The sequence below is a fragment of the Piliocolobus tephrosceles genome, chromosome 2 (genome assembly GCF_002776525.5).
Source record: "Piliocolobus tephrosceles isolate RC106 chromosome 2, ASM277652v3, whole genome shotgun sequence".
Lineage (NCBI taxonomy): Eukaryota > Metazoa > Chordata > Mammalia > Primates > Cercopithecidae > Piliocolobus > Piliocolobus tephrosceles.
The window spans coordinates 95,223,099-95,242,413 of NC_045435.1; the positions used below are offsets into that span (position 1 = coordinate 95,223,099).

A 19,315-nucleotide genomic window follows, 5' to 3' on the forward strand; every position below is an offset into this window, starting at 1 on the left:
AACCAACGGTGTCAGCTGATATTTAGATCAAGTGACAGGGCCAATGTGAATTTATTGTTATCTTTAAAATCCTGATACAATTGCAAAAGATGTATATCAAATGGTAGCATCCAAGCTTGGATAGACGCAGAGGCTAAAGTTGAAACCAAACTCTTTTGATACCTTGCCAGAGTCACAGTAGCAGAGCCAAGGATGAATCCCTAGACCCCAGGATAGCCTCTGTTATTCATCATTATGATAAATGGTATCTTTTATCCATAGTTAAGCTGGTCAAGTATGTAGCTTGTCTAATGTGATTTAATAAATCCAAGATCCCCTCAACAAATATTATTAGTTACTAAGTATTTAACCTGAACTGTAAAGCGAGTAGATTAATTAAATAGCCATGGCCTTTGAATTACCTAGCTGCTTTTATTAGCTCATTTATAAGAATTCCAAATTAACAGTAAATAATTGTTACATACTTAAATAATCCCTAATTATGTATTTCTCCTATCTTTTCCTCTCTGTTCTAGTAAGTTTCTCTTCAGAGAATATGGTTTCTTATTTCAGTTTCCATAGTGGTAGTTTTTTGTAATTCTTTGAGATGTAGTTGATAGTTATTCTTACAGGATACCTTGATAATAATCTGTAAAATATTTTCTTCTAAATTATAGACGAAAGAAAAAAGGATCGGAAGTTAAAAATCTTCAGAACAATAGAAATTCTGTTTTTTACTATAAGTGATTAGGTAGATATTCAGGGATGTTGTAAAAGGAAACTCCTTAATACAAAATATTTTTGAATTTTCTATTTCCAACTTGCTAGTTTCCCAGTAGATCACTGTTTTTTTTTTTTTTTATTGTTTTCATATTCTTCAACACCACTGTACATTTTACTGCTATCATCTTTCTAAATCATCCCTCATAATATCTGCCATGTATTGCTTTTGGCCTTGGCCACTGACTTTGATCTCCATGACATCTGGTGTCAATATGAAGGAGGAGTCGTCCTTGAGGCTGAATTAGGTGAAAGAGTTGAGAAAAGAAATGGAATGTGAATCAAAGACATATCTGCCTTGAAACACTGAGCCATAAGTACTTTCCAAAACCCTAAGTCACCCCTTCCATTTATAGGCATACTTCTCATACTGGAGATTGTTCTGCACTTGAAACCTATATCTACTTCTAATAGGAGCTTCTTTAAAGTAGAAAAATTGAGAGAGGCTAGTGTTTAAAATTATAATGATGCTTAGATTCACAAAGCACTTTTCCAGGGAGGAGAGTGGTATGATGCAAGTATGTGTATGGGGGAGCAAAGGCAGGCATGTGTCAGAATCTCCATCAGAAGTTCAGTCCCTACCCATTACCTTCCCTGTGATTAGAACTGGTCCCTGTTCACCTCTGAATGTTATGTATAAAAGATTATGGAGGCAGAGACAAAGTGCCTGAGACTCACTGGTGTGGTGGGGACATGTGGGTCGTGCAGGTTAGAATGCGTTAGATTCAAATCCCAGACATACCACTACCTGTATGACCTCGAGCAAGTTATTGCACCTGAGTATCAGGTTCCTCATCTGGAAAGTAGGTGTGATCACCACTCTGCTGGGTGGTTGTGAGACTTCAATGGGAGAATATGTAATTATGTATAGATGTAAAGTGGCATACATATACCTGGCCCAGTGAAGGTAACCAATAAGTGGTTACTATATCATGAACAGCAACAAGAAGAAAGGTTCTTCCTTTCTTGTTTACAGAGGGCCTCCTGTGGGCCATGACTTTCTCATTTCTAAGTCCTGGTGCATGGAAGAGCACTCGGTTCATATTTGCTGACTAACTCCTAGCAGGCTTATGAGTTATTTTGTACTTATGAGCCTAGCATAGGGCTAGGCACCTGTAATTTCAGCAGGAATCTAGGGAGAAAGGGTGTTAGCTCTCAGGAAGCTTACAGGTTAATAGAGAAGACTGTCAACACACAAATAATGAAGCAAGTCTTCATCTTATTGCATGTGTGAAAATGCAGCCATTGAAAGGTATTACATGCTGCAGAATGAATAATGAGGCAGGGGACCAAACCCAATTTTGAGATTAGGGAGGGCTTTTCTAGGGAAGACAAATATTTATTATTCTAATTCAGGTCACCTGACTTTCCATTCTGGGCCTTGTTTATCCTTTCTGAGGTGGTATGGGGAAGCTTTTTACATCATCCTCCTGATAGTAGGACCATTAAACTGCTGTTGATTTGCAGATACATCAGTATTGTTGAAAGACTGTCATGTGGCTACTGAGTCTTTCTTAGTCTCACATACACATAAAGGCTATCCATGATTGGGGGCTATTTTGGGGGCTGTCTATTTTTAGCATCTCTTATAATTATCGAATCTGATTTCTTCACGGCCTTCCCCTTGTTGGCCTTCACCATGAGCTACCCTCTGCCTGGTTGTTGAATGCAGATGAGATTTTTCTGTCATAGCCCAGAGTCCTGATAGTTTCTCCCTTCCTTTAAAAACTTCAGTGACACCTAATTATCTATAACATTCCAACTCTTTGCCAAGACATTCAAAGGCTTATACAATCGAGCCCCAGGGTACCTTCCCAGCCCATCTGCCTGACCTCCATGCTGCCCATACCCCAACCAGACAGTTGCACTGCCATCTTGTAAATGGATGCTGTGCTTGTCCTGTGCCTTTCCTCATGAAATTTCCACATGTGAAATATCTGCACTCCATATGACTCCTAGTAAACCCCGTCCCCACCATCCAAGTGATGAAGTCAGTTGTGACATTATCCTACTTCCCTCCTTCACCCAAAATGTATTTCTACCTCTATTATAGCAGTTTTCATATTCTGCCTTAGCACAGTTATTTGGAACTTGTCATCTTTGTAGTTAAACCATGAGATCCTAGAGAATAGGGACTGAATCATATTCATCTTTGCATTGCGGACATGCAGCGTGATGGTGTTTGGGGAGCACAGTAAGTGTTGAATTGAATTAATCGGAGCCACACTATTGACAGTTATGCTCCACCGTGTGCTGAAACTTGCTGGAGATATAAAGACAGGAACTGGGTTGGGCATGGTGACTCATGCTTATAATTCCAGCCCATTGGGGGAGGCCCAGGTGGGCAGATCACATGAGGTCAGGAGTTCAAGACTAGCCTGGCCGACATGGTGAAACCTCGTCTCTACTAAAAATAAAAAAATAAATTATCCAGGCATGGTGGCACATGCCTATAGTCCTAGCTACTCGGGAGACTGAAGCGAGAGAATCACTTGATGAACCTGGGAGGCAGAGATTTCAGTGAACTGAGATCATGCCACTGCACTCCAGCCTCCATCTCAAAAAATAAAAATAAAGGCTGGGCGTGATGGCTGACACCTGTAATACCAGCACCATGGGAGTCTGAGGCAGGCGGATCATGAGGTCCGAAGTTTGAGACCAGCCTGGCCAACATGGTGAAACCCCATCTCTACTAAAAATGCAAAAATTAGCCCAGTGTGCTGGCGGGGACCCGTAATCCCAGCTATGTGGGAGGCTGAGGCAGGAGAATTGCTTGAACCTGGGAGGCAGAGGTTGCAGTAAGCCGAGATCTTGCCACTGCACTCCAGCCTGGACGACAGAGCAGAAAAATAAATAAAATAAGACAGGAACTACTTGAGGAATTAACTGTCTCTTGTTCTTTATAGATGCCTTACCTCTGTGTGTATTTAGCAGACCTCTATTGATTATCTACTTCTGTGTGCTAGATCGGTGTAGCAATGCTAGATGTAAGAGAATTGTATTATACATGGCCTATTTTTTGTTTGTTTGTTTGTTTGTTTGTTTTAATGCTGAGAAGCTGTCTTCTGTTATCTCATTTTAGATAATGCTGTATTGCTATTTAATGTTAAATATGACTCAGAAATTGACAGGCCGCCCGCCTCGGCCTCCCAAAGTGCTGAATTACAAGCATGAGCCACCACGCCCAGCCCAGTTCCTGTCTTATATCTCCAGCAGGTTTTAGCACACGGTGGAGCATAACTGTCAGTGGTGTGGCTCGGATCAATTTAACACTCACTGTGCTCCCCAAACACCATCATGTCGCACTTTCGCAATGCAAAGATGAATATGATTCAGTCCCCACCTTCTAGGATCTCACGGTTTAACTAAAAGGATGACAAGTTTCAAAGGAATGTCCACTTCTTTAGTTTGATATGTTTAAGGCTACTAAATGTATATTTCTACCTAAAGTTCTTCTTTCAAGTCAATATTCATATACCTAGCGGCTTGCTCAATATGACCACCAGAATTCCCCGTAGACCAAAGCCGAACTCAAGATCTACCCACCAAATCCATTTCCCTGCCAGCAAGCCCTGCCCCACTCACCCTGCCATGCAAACCAGAAACCTGGGAGGCATTCTTGAAATTTCCCTCTTTTTTATATCCCACATCTAATCTGTCACCAAATCATGTAGATTTTACCATACATATCCAACTCATCCAATTGCCTCTCTCAAACCCTGTTGCTACCACCCTAGCCCAGGCTAGCTTCCTCTCTTGCCTGGGCTATAACAGCTAGGGGATTGCTAGGAGTGGGGTAAGTTCACACACAGCAATGACAAAAGGGAGTGAGTTCTGGAAAGGGGTCAGTGGGACCAGAGGCAAAATCAGAGGACCTGGATGGAGCAGACAGTCATGGTGTGGTGACAGGGACACCGGCCCTGTACAAGATGCACACAAAGGGTGGGAAATCCAGGAGTTGGGAGGCCGACATGAGGGAGTCTGATGTTGCGGAATTGGAGAGAGGCTGAGATACAAGTCAGGCCTGGGCCTTTGCATTTGATTCTGGGGGCTTCGGTGTTTATCGCTGCATCCAGGCAGATGTCCTTTTGTTGCACAGAGCTTCCTTTGTGGGCCAGTACTCTTGTGGGGAGAGTGGAATTTCTAATGTCTTTCTTTGGTGCCACCTCTCTGTTGTGCAAAGCTGTAGCATTCTCTTTCTTCTGGAACTCTTGGCAACTTTGCAAGGAGGTGGCCACATGAATACTGGTAGGCTGGATCGATGTTTCTTGGTGACTATGACGTATGACTATGTAGATCTTGGAGGATCTGGAGGACTGGGACATCCTGGTGGAAAAAATCCCACAGTGTTTCCTGTGCTGTGGCCCCATTTGCTTGCTTATGTGTGTTTGGAAAGGAGGCACCATACCCCTCACCGCTGCCTCATTGCTGACTTGCAAGACTGCCTTATCTCTCCCAGGAGGAAATCAATCTGCTCTAAGGGATAATGTGGTAATATTCCATATCAGATAATGTTTCAGAGGTCAAGGGATCAACGGCCAAGATTCGGAAAGGTTCAGACCTCTTGGATAGTGCTGCACATTTGTTTCCTGAAAGGAACTTCTTCGTTTCTGATAAAGTCAGTCAGGGAAGTGAGAGGCAAGCTCCAAGCTAATGATGACCCTTGTTCTCCTTACCTGTTGAGATGTGCAGGTTGTTAAAAGACAGGTGTCCGATTTTCAGTCAAGTTCTTCTGAACCAAAGAAAACAGGCAACTGAAATTCTGTCCATAGGCCAGAAGTGCAGAAGGAAACTAGGCGTTTATGAGAAGGGCCCTGGAGTCCAGGTTAATGACTCAAGGCAGGGCAGCCTCTGGCCTGCTCTGTTGGCTCTGGCAAAGGTCATTATTGAAAAGTGGTTTTGTTTCTTCTGAGTAAAAGTGAAAACAGAGAGGAAGAGTATATACATATTATAGCAAATGCAAAAAATAATCCGTACCATTTTTCAATATAAAATTATTCATCTCTGTGATAGAAGTCTCCTTTGGAACTAGACAATTCTATAAAACCCCTGGGAGAAGACACACAATGTAAAAACCACTCACTCATTTATTTTCATTGCCATTTAAGTCTACACATTCACAGGAATGTAGACCTATATTTGAAGCCTATTCATGCAGTGATATGTTGGACAAATATTCTAGATGTTATTTGAGCATATGTATGCAATATATAGAAGGAAAGCACAGCAGAATGCACTTGGTATGTATCATAATGTGCATAAATATGCTCAGAGGAGATAGCATTTGTGACTTGGAGTCAGCCTGGGTTTGGTTCTCTGGCTTTGTCATCCATTATCTGTGAGATGTTAGACAAACGACCCAGCTTCTCTAAAGTTCATTTTCTTCAGGTCTTAGGATGGTTAAGATAAAGCGCTTTTGGCTGGGCGCAGTGGTTCACATCTGTAATGCCAGCATTTTGGGAGGCTGTGATGGGTGGATCACGTAAAGTCAGGAGTTAGAGACCAGCCTGGCCAACATGGCAAAACCCTGTCTCTACTAAAAATACAAAAACTAGCGGGGCGTGGTGGAAAGAGCCTGTAATCTTAGCTACTTGGGAGGCTGAGTCAGGAGAATCGCTTGAACGCAGGAGGCAGAGGTTGTAGTGAGCTGAGACCGTGCCACTGCACTGCAGCCTGGGTGACAGAGCGAGACTCCATCTAAAAAAAATAAAATAAAGATTAAGTCCTTCCCCACTGCAATATATGGGACATCACCATTATTCCTCCAGCAGCAGCAACCTTTGTAATTCCTTTATCTATGTGCCGTACAGAGGTCAGCCTCTGTAGCCTGAGCTGGTGGCAGTGGCCATAGCTACACTCCTTGTGTCATAACAAAGCATAGTATCTCTTCTGGGGCCTCCATCTATTCCATCCCTGGGAACCGAGGTAGAATGCTTCCTCAGCCCCTTGTGTCTGCCACACAGAGTGGTCCTGTTTCCTTTAGCCAAGCTGACTAATCACCAAGACTGTCTTTCATTTCTCTTCTCCCTGTTCCAGGCCCAGAAGTCTGGCTCAGGAGAGGACACTCAGGCTGCAGAAGACCTGCTGCTGCTCAGCAAACCTTTAACAGGCCTGATTAGCCTGCTCATTCCGCTGGTAAGAGCTCACCTGTATGTCTTTTGGCGCATTACTGAAATTGAAGTAATTGTATTTGAATTTCATGATCTCTTGAGTTTCTGTGTTATTTTCATTCCCTTCAAAACTAGAGCCAAAAGAACTTTCAGAAGATTATTTTACCTGGAAAACTAAATCTCCACTTTATTTTAAAACCAGGTGGCTTACTTATTTAAATAGATGTTTAGGTAAGGCAAAATCTCAAAAATCTCAAATCTAATTACTTTCTTAATGAATGTAAGGTAAAAAATTCAACAAATGAATTATAAGAAGAAAGAAGAAATTGCTATGAGAATCAATTTATTTTCAAAAAGATATTTTAGAGTTTGACTTGGCATGCAGGACTCCCCCAGAAATGCAAAAGCACAGACACAGACTTAGGGCACACCCCCTCAATCTCAATAGAAATGGAGTGAAATAAGCAAAATTAAATAAAAACAGGTAAGACTATACAAGACCATTGAATATACAAAAAGAGCTCAACAGAAATTCAGAGTTTGGACGTATTAAACAGTTTTAGCCTAGCACTTTGGGAAACCGAGGTGAGTGAATCATTTGAGTCGGTGTTAGACACCAGCCCGACCAATATGGTGAAACCCCGTCTCTACTAAAAATAAAAAAAAATTAGTCAGGTGTGGTGGTGCGCACCTGTAATTCCAGCTGCTCGGGAGACTGAGACAGGAGAATCACTTGAAACTGGGAGACGGAGGTTGCAGTGAGCCAAGATCATGCCACTTCACTCTAGCCTGGGTGAAAAAGCAAGACTCCATCTTGAAAAATAAAAACTTTATTATTTATTTATTTATTTATTTATTTATTTTTTATTTTTTCGAGACGGAGTCTTGCTCTGTCGCCCGGGCTGGAGTGCAGTGGCCGGATCTCAGCTCACTGCAAGCTCCTCCTCCTGGGTTCACGCCATTCTCCTGCCTCAGCCTCCCGAGGAGCTGGGACTACAGGCGCCCACCACCTCGCCCGGCTAGTTTTTTGTATTTTTTAGTAGAGACAGGGCTTTACCGTGTTAGCCAGGATGGTCTCTATCTCCTGACCTCGTGATCCACCCGTCTCAGCCTCCCAAAGTGCTGGGATTACAGGCTTGAGCCACCGCGCCTGGCCTAGAAAAATAAAAAATTTAAAAAACTGTTTTAAACATATAATTTCACTGCCTACAAAACGTCCCAGTCTTTAAAAATCAAATTATTGTTCCTAATTGATTTTAACTTTATATTTTTGCCAATTCTATCATCTTAAAAAAATTTTTTTTTAATTATTATTTTTTTTGAGATGAAGTCTTGCTCTCTTGCCCAGGCTGGAGTGAGGTGGCATGATCTCAGCTCACTGCATCCTCCGCCTACCAGGTTCAAGCAATTCTCCTGCCTCAGTCACCCAAGCAGCTGGGATTACAGGCACCCACCACCGTGCCTGGCTAATTTTTGTATTTTTAGTAGAGACGGGGTTTCACCATGTTGTCCAGGCCGGTCTCAAATTCCTGATTTCAAGTGATCTGCCCGCCTCGGTCTCCCAAAGTGCTGGGATTACAGGTGTGAGCCACCACGCCCAGCCTAATTTTATTATCTTTCTAGTTAAGAACATCTAGTTGCCCTTTCTTAAATGGAATTTTTCTATGATATCTATGTTCCGTGGAATTATAAGTTAGAAAGTACATGAAAGATGAAATATGAGAAATAAAGTGGAGTGAACAATTTCAGTAATAATGCAAGACAGTATTGCATGCAAAGTTCATGGGCATGGGCTCAGCATAGCTCTGCCACTTACCAGCTGTGTGACTTTGGACAAATGTTAAGTAACAATATTTGTTACTTAATTTATTGATGCCACAGTTTCTTCATCTATAAAATGAAGTTAGTAATGCTAATGAGATCATGAAATTATTTTGAGGATTAAATGAACAGTACCTGGCATATAGTATATGCTCAATAAATATAGCTATATAAAAATTGATACAGGCCAGGTGTGGTGGCTTTTGCTTGTAATCTTGGCACTTTGGGAGGTCGAGATGGGAGAATCAACTGGGTCCTGGTATTTGAGACTAGCCTAGGCAACACAGCAGGACTCCGTCTCTATAAAAATGTTTAAAATTTGGCCAGGTGTAGTGGTGCACACCTGTAGTTCTAGCTACTTGGGAGGCTGAGACTTGAGGATTGCTTGAGCCCAGGAGTGTGAGGCCACAGCCAGCAATGATGACATCACTGCACTCTAGCCCGGGCAAAAGAGTGAAACAGTGAGACCCTGTCTCAAAAAAAATTAAGTTAAATTAAATTAAATTTTAAAAAATTTAAAAAACACACAATTTCACCACTGTTAACCAGTGTTGACAATGAGCTAGATTCTATTAGTGCTTTACCTTTGATCTTATTTAGCCCTTCTTTCCTTATGACATAGGCCCATCCTTACCTTCCAAATAGGTACCCCAAAGGTTAGAAAGAATAAAAATAAAAGAGCGCTCGGTGTCTGAACTCAATGTCTACATTTTCCCTACCACCATTCTCCTTGGTCTCTGGATTAACTGCAAACATGTTAAACTCTTAACTTTATTCCATATTCGGGAATAGTCTCACTGAAATGTACAGTGTTTTGATTCAAAAGCCATTCTGTTTTGGCTGTTTTTAAGTTTTGGAGGTCTTCATGAATGGAAGATATTCCTAGCTCAAACATGGAGTCATTTCCAGATGCATTTTTCATAGTTTAAGATGTTCTGAATGGAGGCTACTTTTTGCCTTTTTATCCCAAGGATGATGGCCTTTTTGTCCGTTTGTGACAAACACATAAATGGACAAAAATGCTTGTAGACTTCACAAAACATTTTTGTTTAGGAGGCACAAAATATTTTACACTTCTGTTTTATGTAGTTATATCTAATTAGCTGAGTTAATTAGGAAATAGAAATGATTATGTCTTCAAAATACGAGGAACACCAATACAGAATAGCTCTGATGAACCTGGGTTTGCTTATATTCCTTGTAACAGCTGCCCTGATGACACTGTTTAATTGCTGGGTTTGAGTGATTGGATTTAACTCTCAGTAGAAAGAGAGTAGATACTCCCATCTCCTCTCCTGGAGGAATCTGCTTCTTTCAGAATTGTTTGTTGAACAGGTGTCTATTCCAGATAATCTAACAACCCAAATACTGTAGGCCATAATGAAAAATCCCTGGATGGAGCAGTAGTTGAAACTTGAAATGCAGACTTAATTATCTACCCTGGAGTGGCCTAGGTGCTGCCTGGAGAGCTTTCTGGAGGTTCTGAAGTAGATGAAGAGCAGAGAACCCGGAACTTGGAACAGATAGGTGGCTCTCTGTAGACCACAGAGGTCTGTTAAATAGGGCAGTATGTATCTACCAAGTTCAAAATCAGAAGGTTCCCCAGAAGGCTGACTTTCGGAATTCCAGTAATCAGGGAGGAAGGTGAGTATAGAACATAAAATGTGAAGGTTTTTGTTGGTATTTGAAGATTTTGCATTTAAATATTTATTAGCATGCTTTATGTATTCTTCTCTCACTATTCTTCTTCTGTTTTTTATAAAATTTAAACACAAGAGGGTACCACCTTGGGCTCTATATTTAGGCTGACACCTTCCCTTTTTATTTTTAATTCCTTGATATTACATTGAATCACATAAAATTGCCAATATCCGACCATTTGGGGCCTACAAAAGTAGCAGTTTCATTTGGTTCAACCTTATAGTAGGAATATGACAATTTATTGGTCTGTACTACCAATAGTTCCTGAAATTCATATAGCACTTTTTTTGTACATGTACTATCCCCTAATTACTTGAATTGGAATATTATACGATTCTGGCCAGAGGTTCCCAGGAGCTGTGGATTTTGAGACAGAAATCCAAGAGTGAATGTCTGGCTCTGCTGCTGCCCACCTGTGTGATCTTGGATGGGGCACTCTTTGTCTCTGAGCCTGAGGATTAAATGAGATGATACCTGGGAGAAATGATCAAGTGTCATTTCTCGAAAATTTCCCCTTTGATCACATATTATATCTGATTTTTAGCCTTATCATCTGCTTGCTATGATTTGTTGGAATAGTCTGTTCTGCCCTCATAAAGTGCTCCTTTTGTCTCTCTCACCCAGCGAACCTCTGATGCGATGCTACCCCTCTGCTCAGTTTAGGATTCTTTATAAGATGAATCTTGGAATCTTCTTTATAGACATCCTCCCTTGTGTTTGGAAGTTCCTTCCAAAGGCCCCCTCTTGTTCCCTGTTTTTTTCCAGATTGTCCTCTGGTTTCTTCCCTTGAATATTTACATATATAAAAGCACAGGGTCCAGTTTCCTTGAATACTACCCACTGCTTTGAGGTCTTCCCGCCTTTCTCCTGGAATTCTGCTGGAGCTGCAGCTTTCACTGTTCTGCTTAGAGCCCTGCAGCCCAATGTTCAGGGCAGGTGATTACCCAAGGAATAAAATTGTCCTCTGAGTGGTTTTTCCCAGCTCTTTGTGACACTGAACTGTTACTTGTAACTTGATCATAGTTAGTTTCTAGTGTATTGACTAGACGTATGCCTAATGTGTGTGGGCTGCACTGTGTACAATATATACACATTTCTCATTGGAACCATTAGGTTTAAAAATGGCCTGTGACAAGAACACTGTCATATGTCTTCTCTGGGCAAGATTAACACACATTTATAGCTGTGTATAAAGTGAAGAAAAATAGTAATAAGGCTATTGAGGACCTAAACTAGAGCACATACAGACCAAAGATAAATTTTACAGTGGTTGTTAAAAAATGTAATAGGTTACAGAATGAGGTGCTGGAATTGCTTTCCCATAGGGAAAAATAAACATACTTTCAGTTTTCATCTGACTTGGATAATTTTGGAAGCATTTGGCCTAAAGGCAACAGAATGAACTTGTTAGCTTTTGAGGTTTTTTCCAGATATGGTCCTATGAAAGTAAACCCACTTATCCTTAAGAGAATATGAAACCTGTCAACCTATAATTTATGACCTGTATTTATAATATACACTGTAGGAGAGCCATAGTGAAATGTTTATGTAAGACGGTGATTCTAAGTCTATTTTGACAATCTGATTATTCTTGATTCTCTTACCATAAAAATGCCTAGACTTGCTTATATGCAGAGTTCTGCACGTACTTCACAATTTCAGAGGGAACTTCAAATTGGTAACCATAGTATAAGATATGGCTAATATAGGATATAATAAGTTGACTGTGTCTCCTGAAGGAAAGATAAAGCACAGTTATTGTTTGACCAAAGTGTTTTATTACTGGAAAAAAGAAAATGAGAAGCCAAACTATATATTCTAGGTAAGTTTTTAAATTAGATAGTTAATTATGATAAGAAATTATGCTACAGCCTGCTTGTCCCTCAATTAAAATAGATATTTCCAAATTTATAGGAGGTATTATTTTAAAAATATTCTTTATTATATATCAAAGATGCCAGTATTTAGACTAATTTATATCATTCTGTTTATTTCACCTGAATCGTGTGTGCCTTTTTTGGCCACTGAAAAGATGTTCCTCGACAGTTCCTTTAGGACCCAGTCCTCACCTGGTATCAGCGTGGCTATGCTAGGTAACTGGGAGACCAAGCGGTCACCTGAACATCTAATGATTCCTATCAATTCATGTTTCTGAGATCACTGTGCCAGTTTTAAAAATAGGTAAATTAACATAAAAATAAGTTAAAAATAAAACACAATGTAGGAAAAGTCCATTTCTGTTTTCCATTTTTATTACTAAATTTCTTCCTTTCACAAAGTATATGAGCAGATTTTTCTTTTCAAATGGTGGTGGACTTGTACTTACCTGTTCTCCTTGTCTTTCCTGCTGACCTCACGGTCAGTGGCATGAAATACAGATAATGCTTTATGGTGATTATGGTTTATGGTGATGGAGCCCAGGGGTAGTAGTAGTCTTTTTGCAAGTCAAACCCAAGAGATTGGGGATTTTATTAGTTCTATACTAAGCAGCTCCTCTAAGGAATCAGTACTCCATTTAAAGGTGATACCCCTTTTTCTGAGTAGCCACCGCCCATCTGCCTTCTGGACATTTCCAGTGGATACACCATAAGTACCTCAGATTCAACAGGGTTAAAACAAACTCATCATAAGTACCTCCTCAAAACTGTTCATGCTTTAGAAGGCCAAGGCAGGAGGATCACTTGAGCCCAGGAGTTGAAGACCAGCCTGGGCAATGTAGTGAGAACTGGTCTCTAAAACTTTTTTTTTAAATAAAACTTGGGGCCAGGCACAGTGGCTCACAGCTGTAATCCCAGCACTTTGGGAGGTTGAGGTGGGCAGATCATTTGAGGTCAGGAGTTTGAGACCAGTCTGGCCAATACGGTGAAACCCTGTCTCTACTAAAAATACAAAAATTAACCGGGCATGGTGGCACATGCCTGTAGTCCCAACTACTTGGGAGACTGAGGCAGGAGAATTGCTTGAAACCAGGAGACAGAGGTTGCAGTGAGCCAAAATGGTGCCATTGCACTCCAGCCTGGGTGACAGAGCGAGACTCCGTCTCAAGAAAATAAAATAATAAAAATAAAACTGTTCCTCCTTTTGTGCTTTGCCTGTCAGCACATGAAACTAATTTCCACTCAATTGCCCAAGCCAAGAATGTGGGCATCATTCTTGTCTTTTCCTTCACCATCCTGCCCCGTCTCATCAAGCCCTGGCAGTTCTGCCACCCAAACACATCACAAGTTACAGACTGCCATTTTCTCCTTATTGCCATGAGCACTATCATGAAGGCCACCACCATCCTCCTGCCCTTACAGGACCACAGGAGCCTTCCACCTGGATTCTCTGCCTGTTCTTGCTCCCTCTACTGTCTTCTCCATCGTACAGGCATAGTGTTCTTTCCAAAATGCAAAACTCACCCTGTCATTCATCGACTTAATAAACTCCAACTTCTGAACAGGCTTACAAAATCATAGATAATTGGACCCTTTCTTATGCTTCTAGCACTTTCTCTAGGTTTTCCTTGTCATATTCTATGTTCTGTGTACCAGCTCTTTTCAGTTCTTTAAACATGCCTTGATTTCCCTTAGCTCATTCTCCTTTCATTTTCCTGACTTTTCCTTGACTTTCAGGTCTTGGCGTCAGTGTCACTTATTTTAGGAAGCTGCTCACACCCATGAAAACTGGGTTAGCTTGCCTCAGACCCCGGCTCCCATAGCATCCCCAGCCTCCTAGTCCTAACACTTCCTGTTACCTGGTACCAAAAACATTTGTTTATGTCTCTGTCCCTCCCACTAAACTGTAAACCCCAGGAAGGCAGAAGCCATATCTGTTTGCTTCACTTTGGGGCCTGTTACAGAGAAGGGATTTAATTATATTTGTGTAGGAAATGAAGTAAAGAGCTAGCAAATGTAATGTATCTTCTCACTGTAACTGACGACAGACTAAGTCTGGTAAGACATAGATTCAAATACAAATTTATTCAGAGAATTTGGCCGCAGCACTCTTGCTGTCCTGCCTGGTCTCTAGTAAGAGGAGGTGGTGGTGATGGCTCACCGGCTTGTCTCGCTCACTTTCAAATTGCATCATTTAGACTTCTCTCTAGAAGTTGTCCTCCTCTTAGCAGGGTTTGCCCTGACATTCATTGGGCAGCCTGTATTTCTGAAGCAACCCAAGCCCTATCTTTGATTGACAAGAAAGGATACAAAAGGGCAGATGACACTAACCAGGGACCCATGTATTTCTGGAAAATTGCTATACTTATAGCCACTGCAATGCATAAAAACCTAGCCCTAGGATCCTGGCAGCATTGGTGAGCACAGAAGCCTCTGAGCAGTCAAAATAGATGCCACAGCATCATTACCCTTTTCTAACAGGAAAGTCCCCAGGGCCCTGATATTCAATGTTTAGATTTGTCTAGCTTTAGGGAAGAAAGGCCCTGGAACTGCAGGTCTGCTTTCTCCCATTAAATTTTATGCCTTTGTCTTGAGTGGCTGTCATGTAGCAATATGTTTTTTAATGGCATTTTGTTATTGGCCAAAGCTGCCTGCTCTAGGTTGAGTAGAAAAACATGCATTTATGTGGTGGGATATGACGCGTTCCAGAAAGCAACTCCTCCAGAAACCCATTCTCACCCATGATGATGCATACTCCAGCATTCTCCTGTCTTCTTTTCAAGCCCCCTTTCAGGAAGTAATGCTTTAATATGAATACATTTCACTGAAAGAACAAGACTAGGGCAATGGGACAGACAGATAGACAAGAGATGGGAGCTAGAGGGGTGGAAGGCAGAATTGAATGTGGAACTGTGAAACATGGGTCATGCCAAAAGCAAAGTCTAGCTAATTAAAAGGTTTTTAAAGGTGTATTTTCTTTTCTTTTCTTTTCTTTTTTTTTTTTTTTTTTTTTTTTTTGAGATGGAGTCTCACTCTGTCGCCCAGGCTGGAGTGCAGTGGCGCCATCTTGACTCATTGCAACCCCCGCCTCCCAGGTTCAAGCAATTCTCCTTCCTCAGCCTCCTGAGTAGCTGGGATTACAGGCACATGCCACCATGCCCAGCTAATTTTTTTTTTTTTTTTGTACCTTTTTTAAGTAGAGACAGGATTTCACCTTACTGGCCAGGCTGGTCTCGAACTCCTGACCTTGTGATCCATCAGCCTTGGTCTTTCAAAGTGATGGGATTACAGGCATGAGCCACCGTGCTTGGCCATTTTATTTTCTTGCCTTGATTTTTAAATGTAGGATAATACTTTTGCATAATTAATGGTTGAGTTTTTATGTGCATCAATGAGGAAAGTGAGTCTTAATAATTAGACTCTAATAACCAAATCTGAAGGTTAGATATTAGAACCAGGTAAAAACACGTCAGAATTTTAGTATAACATTATATTTATACATCTCACTTATGTGAGAATTGGGCAGAGTGGTAATAACTGATAGTTTTTGGAGTTCCACAACTTATAACAAATTCATTACGAGACATAGTATCTGTAAGGATATGACTATATATATATATATATATACACACACACATACACACACACACACACATATATACATGAAGTCACTTAAATCATTTAGAAATAGATACCCCCAGGAGAAAAGTGGTCAAAGGAATTAGGCAGGTAATTCACAACAGCAAAAATACAAATGCCCAATGTTAATTTCACCAAACACATATAAGTTCATTAGTTAATAAGGGAAAATTAAGTGAGAAAAAATGAAATGCAAGTTTTTACTTTTCCAATCTTCAAAGTTGGAAGCTAGCTGTGGGACTATATATTGGTAAATTAAAATGTTAATTGGTCTGTAGCAAAAGGCTTAAGATATACCTTTTAATGTAATTATTCCACTTATAGAAATGTATGCATAGGAAATAATCAGAAGTACAGAATTATTTGTATAAACAGATATACTTTACAGCATTATTTTTAGTACTGAAAACTTTGTTAATCTATATGTTGCTCAATTGGAAATTAATTAAATTCCATTCTTAGGGTAGATTCTGTGCTACACACAATATCATGTTTCCTAAACATATTTAATCATATGGGAAAATATTTGTAGCATAAGTTAAATAAAATATTAGAATATATCACTTAACATGCTAGTTAAAAGTGTATTTAAAAATGTGTATATAATTGAAAAAATATATGTATTTAAAATATATATTTAAAATTAGGTTCATTTTATAAAATATCACAATATATGTACACAGAGCAGAGAGACAGTCTTTGCATGGTTCTGATATGCACAAATTTCAGTTTAATATTAATAATATCAGTCCCCTTAACAACATGGTCCAAAGTTTAGTTACCATGGCATGTTAACTGGAAGTAAATACATGAAAGTATAAACTTTGCCATTAGCTCTTCAGTCAAGAAATCACTATGTAAATAACAGTTACACATCACCATTAGTGACCAGTCATGTCATTTATTCAAAGTCTGTCAGCATTTACTTACTATGCATCCATTATTTATTTTATGCACAGACAGCAAAGCACGTAGTTGGGTTGCCTCTTGGTCCCCTAGTGATAAATCTGTGTAGCATTTTACAAAAATTGATAATTGAAAGAAGGAATTGGAATTGTCCAGCAAAGATGAAGGTGCAGCAAAGAAATTTAAAATGATAATGTGGGAAGTGAAATTTGAAAGGAATGTAAGTGGAGTTACAGAAGAAATAGCTGACTGTAGGATTATTGAAACTACTATCATTTGAGAAGCTCTGGGGATGTAGCCAGAGAAACTTGGTGAGAATGAACTTATCTGCATCAATGACAAAGGTGGTTTAGATGAAAAGGATGAAGATGTCCCAGAGGAAGTGATGCAAGCAAAAAACTTCACATTAAAGGAGCCCTGGGAAATATCCATGACATTGAAAGTGCAAAGGATAAAATGTCGAGAGTTGACCCATATTAGAAAGCAGGATGACAGTTCACCAAGTCATGGAAAGTGTGCTGTTTCTGTATCATAAATTATATGATGAGAAGAAGACAAGCACTATTCAAACTACTCTTGATAAGTGTTTTACAAAAAAAAAAGATGCTTTAATTCTCTGTGTTTTTAATGTTTCACATTACAGAGTACTAAATAAATATTAAGTTTACTGTTGTTTATTTCCCAACACATAAGTACATGTTTATAATCAACAGTAAGGACCAGGTGCAGGGGTTCATGTCTGTAGTCCCAGTGCTTTGGGAGGCTGAGGTGAGAGGATCACTTGAGCCCAGGAGTTCAAGGTAACAGTGAGCTGTGGTAACCCCACTACACTCCAGCCTGGGTGACAGAGACTCTGTCTCTAAAAGTAATAGTAATAATAAAGATTTAAATATTTTGAAAAGAAACTTTAAAGATCATGGAGCAATCCTAATTTCTCCATTCATTATTAAGATTATTTTGCATGTTTTAACTTTGCATGGTCGTTTTTATGGTCCTTTAATACCATGCAAAGCGAGGACTGCTTCTGTATAATGTAGGACAAACATTCACTGAAATGCTTGCAGTGGTTTACTCTGGGTGGTAGAACTACATGTGATTTCTATTTTCTTCTTTAAATCATCTGTATATTTCAGATTTTCTTTAAGCTACCTTTAAAATTTTACCACTTTAATAATCACAAAACATTTTAAGTCCCCATTTCTATCTTATGTTACCCATTTTTCCTTAGCATAAACAATGACATTAAATTTCTACCTCCTCTGTTCTGTCCTAGCTCTCTAATACCCTCCCTCTAATAAATCAGTGATATCTCTTTCCCGTCAGCTAACAGTCCACTTTGGGGCTTTTTCCCCCCATTTTTCCCCATTTTGGGGGTAAAAAAGCAAGACCCAACTGTATACTGCCTACAAGAAACATATCTTAGCTATAAAGACACACATAGGTTAAAGGTAAACGAATGGAAGAAGACGCACCATGGTAACACTAATCAAAAGAAAGCTGGAGTGGCTATTTTAAAATATTAGACAAAGTAGATTTCAGAGCAAAGCTATTGCCAGAGATAAAGAAGGTCATGTTCTAATGATACAATAGTCAATCAAATAGACCTAACAGTGCCAAACGAACCACATGAAGCAAAACAACTGTTAGAAGCACAGGGGTAAAAAGACAAATATGCAGTTTAAATAAAAGATGTCAGTGCCCGTTTCTTAATAATTGATAGAAGAGATGAAAGAAAGTCAGCGTCAGCAAGGAAATGGTAGACTTGAGCAACACTACCACCTAACTTGACCTGATTGACATTCACAGAGCACCCAACAAAAGAAGGAAATACATTATTGGAAGTGCACACTGAACATTTTACCAAGATATACCATATTTTGCACGATAAAAGCCTTAAACTTAAGAGTATTCAAGTCATATAAAGTATATATCAATTTATAAATATGCAAGTATATATTTTGTAATATATAGAAATTATAAATTGATAAATATATAGAACTCACCATAATGGAATTAAAAGCCAATTTTAAAAAGATACTTGGAAGATCCCCAAATATTTGAAACTAACACATTCCTAAAGAGTCATGGGTCAAATTAAAAATCAAAAAGAGTATTTCGAACTGAATGAATGAAAGCACTATGTATCAGAATTTGTGGGATGCTCCTAAAACAATATTTAGCGGGAGGGAGATTTATAGCACATGACTTCCCTTTTAGAAAGGTTTGGGAAAGGTCTCAAATCAATTACCTTAGTTTCTACCTTAAAAGACTAGAAAAAGAAGAGCAAATTAAACTCAATGTAAGTAGAAGAAAGGGAATAATAAAGATGACAGAAATCAAATGAAAGATAAGGAACTAGGAAAACAGTAGAGAACATAAGTAAAATCAAAACCCAATTCTTTGAGATGGTCGACAAAATTGATAAACCCATTGCCATGCTGATCAGGGAAAAAAGAAGACACTAATTGCCTGTATCAGGAATGAGAGAAGAATATGGAAAGA

General features: G+C 39.6%; 1 protein-coding gene across 4 annotated transcripts in view; it reads left to right on the plus strand.

Annotated features, from left to right (window-relative positions):
* Positions 1 to 19,315, plus strand: part of ULK4 (unc-51 like kinase 4) — a 711,191-nt gene that overhangs the window by 495,701 nt on the left and 196,175 nt on the right. For all 4 annotated transcript variants that reach the window (XR_003309577.1, XM_023231716.3, XM_026454879.1 and 1 more), the window contains one exon: positions 6,796 to 6,894. Coding sequence is in view for 3 of the 4 variants with exons in the window: in XM_023231716.3 (XP_023087484.1) it covers positions 6,796 to 6,894 (99 nt within the window). In the remaining variant the exon portion in view is untranslated. The remainder of the gene's footprint in view (positions 1 to 6,795; positions 6,895 to 19,315) is intronic.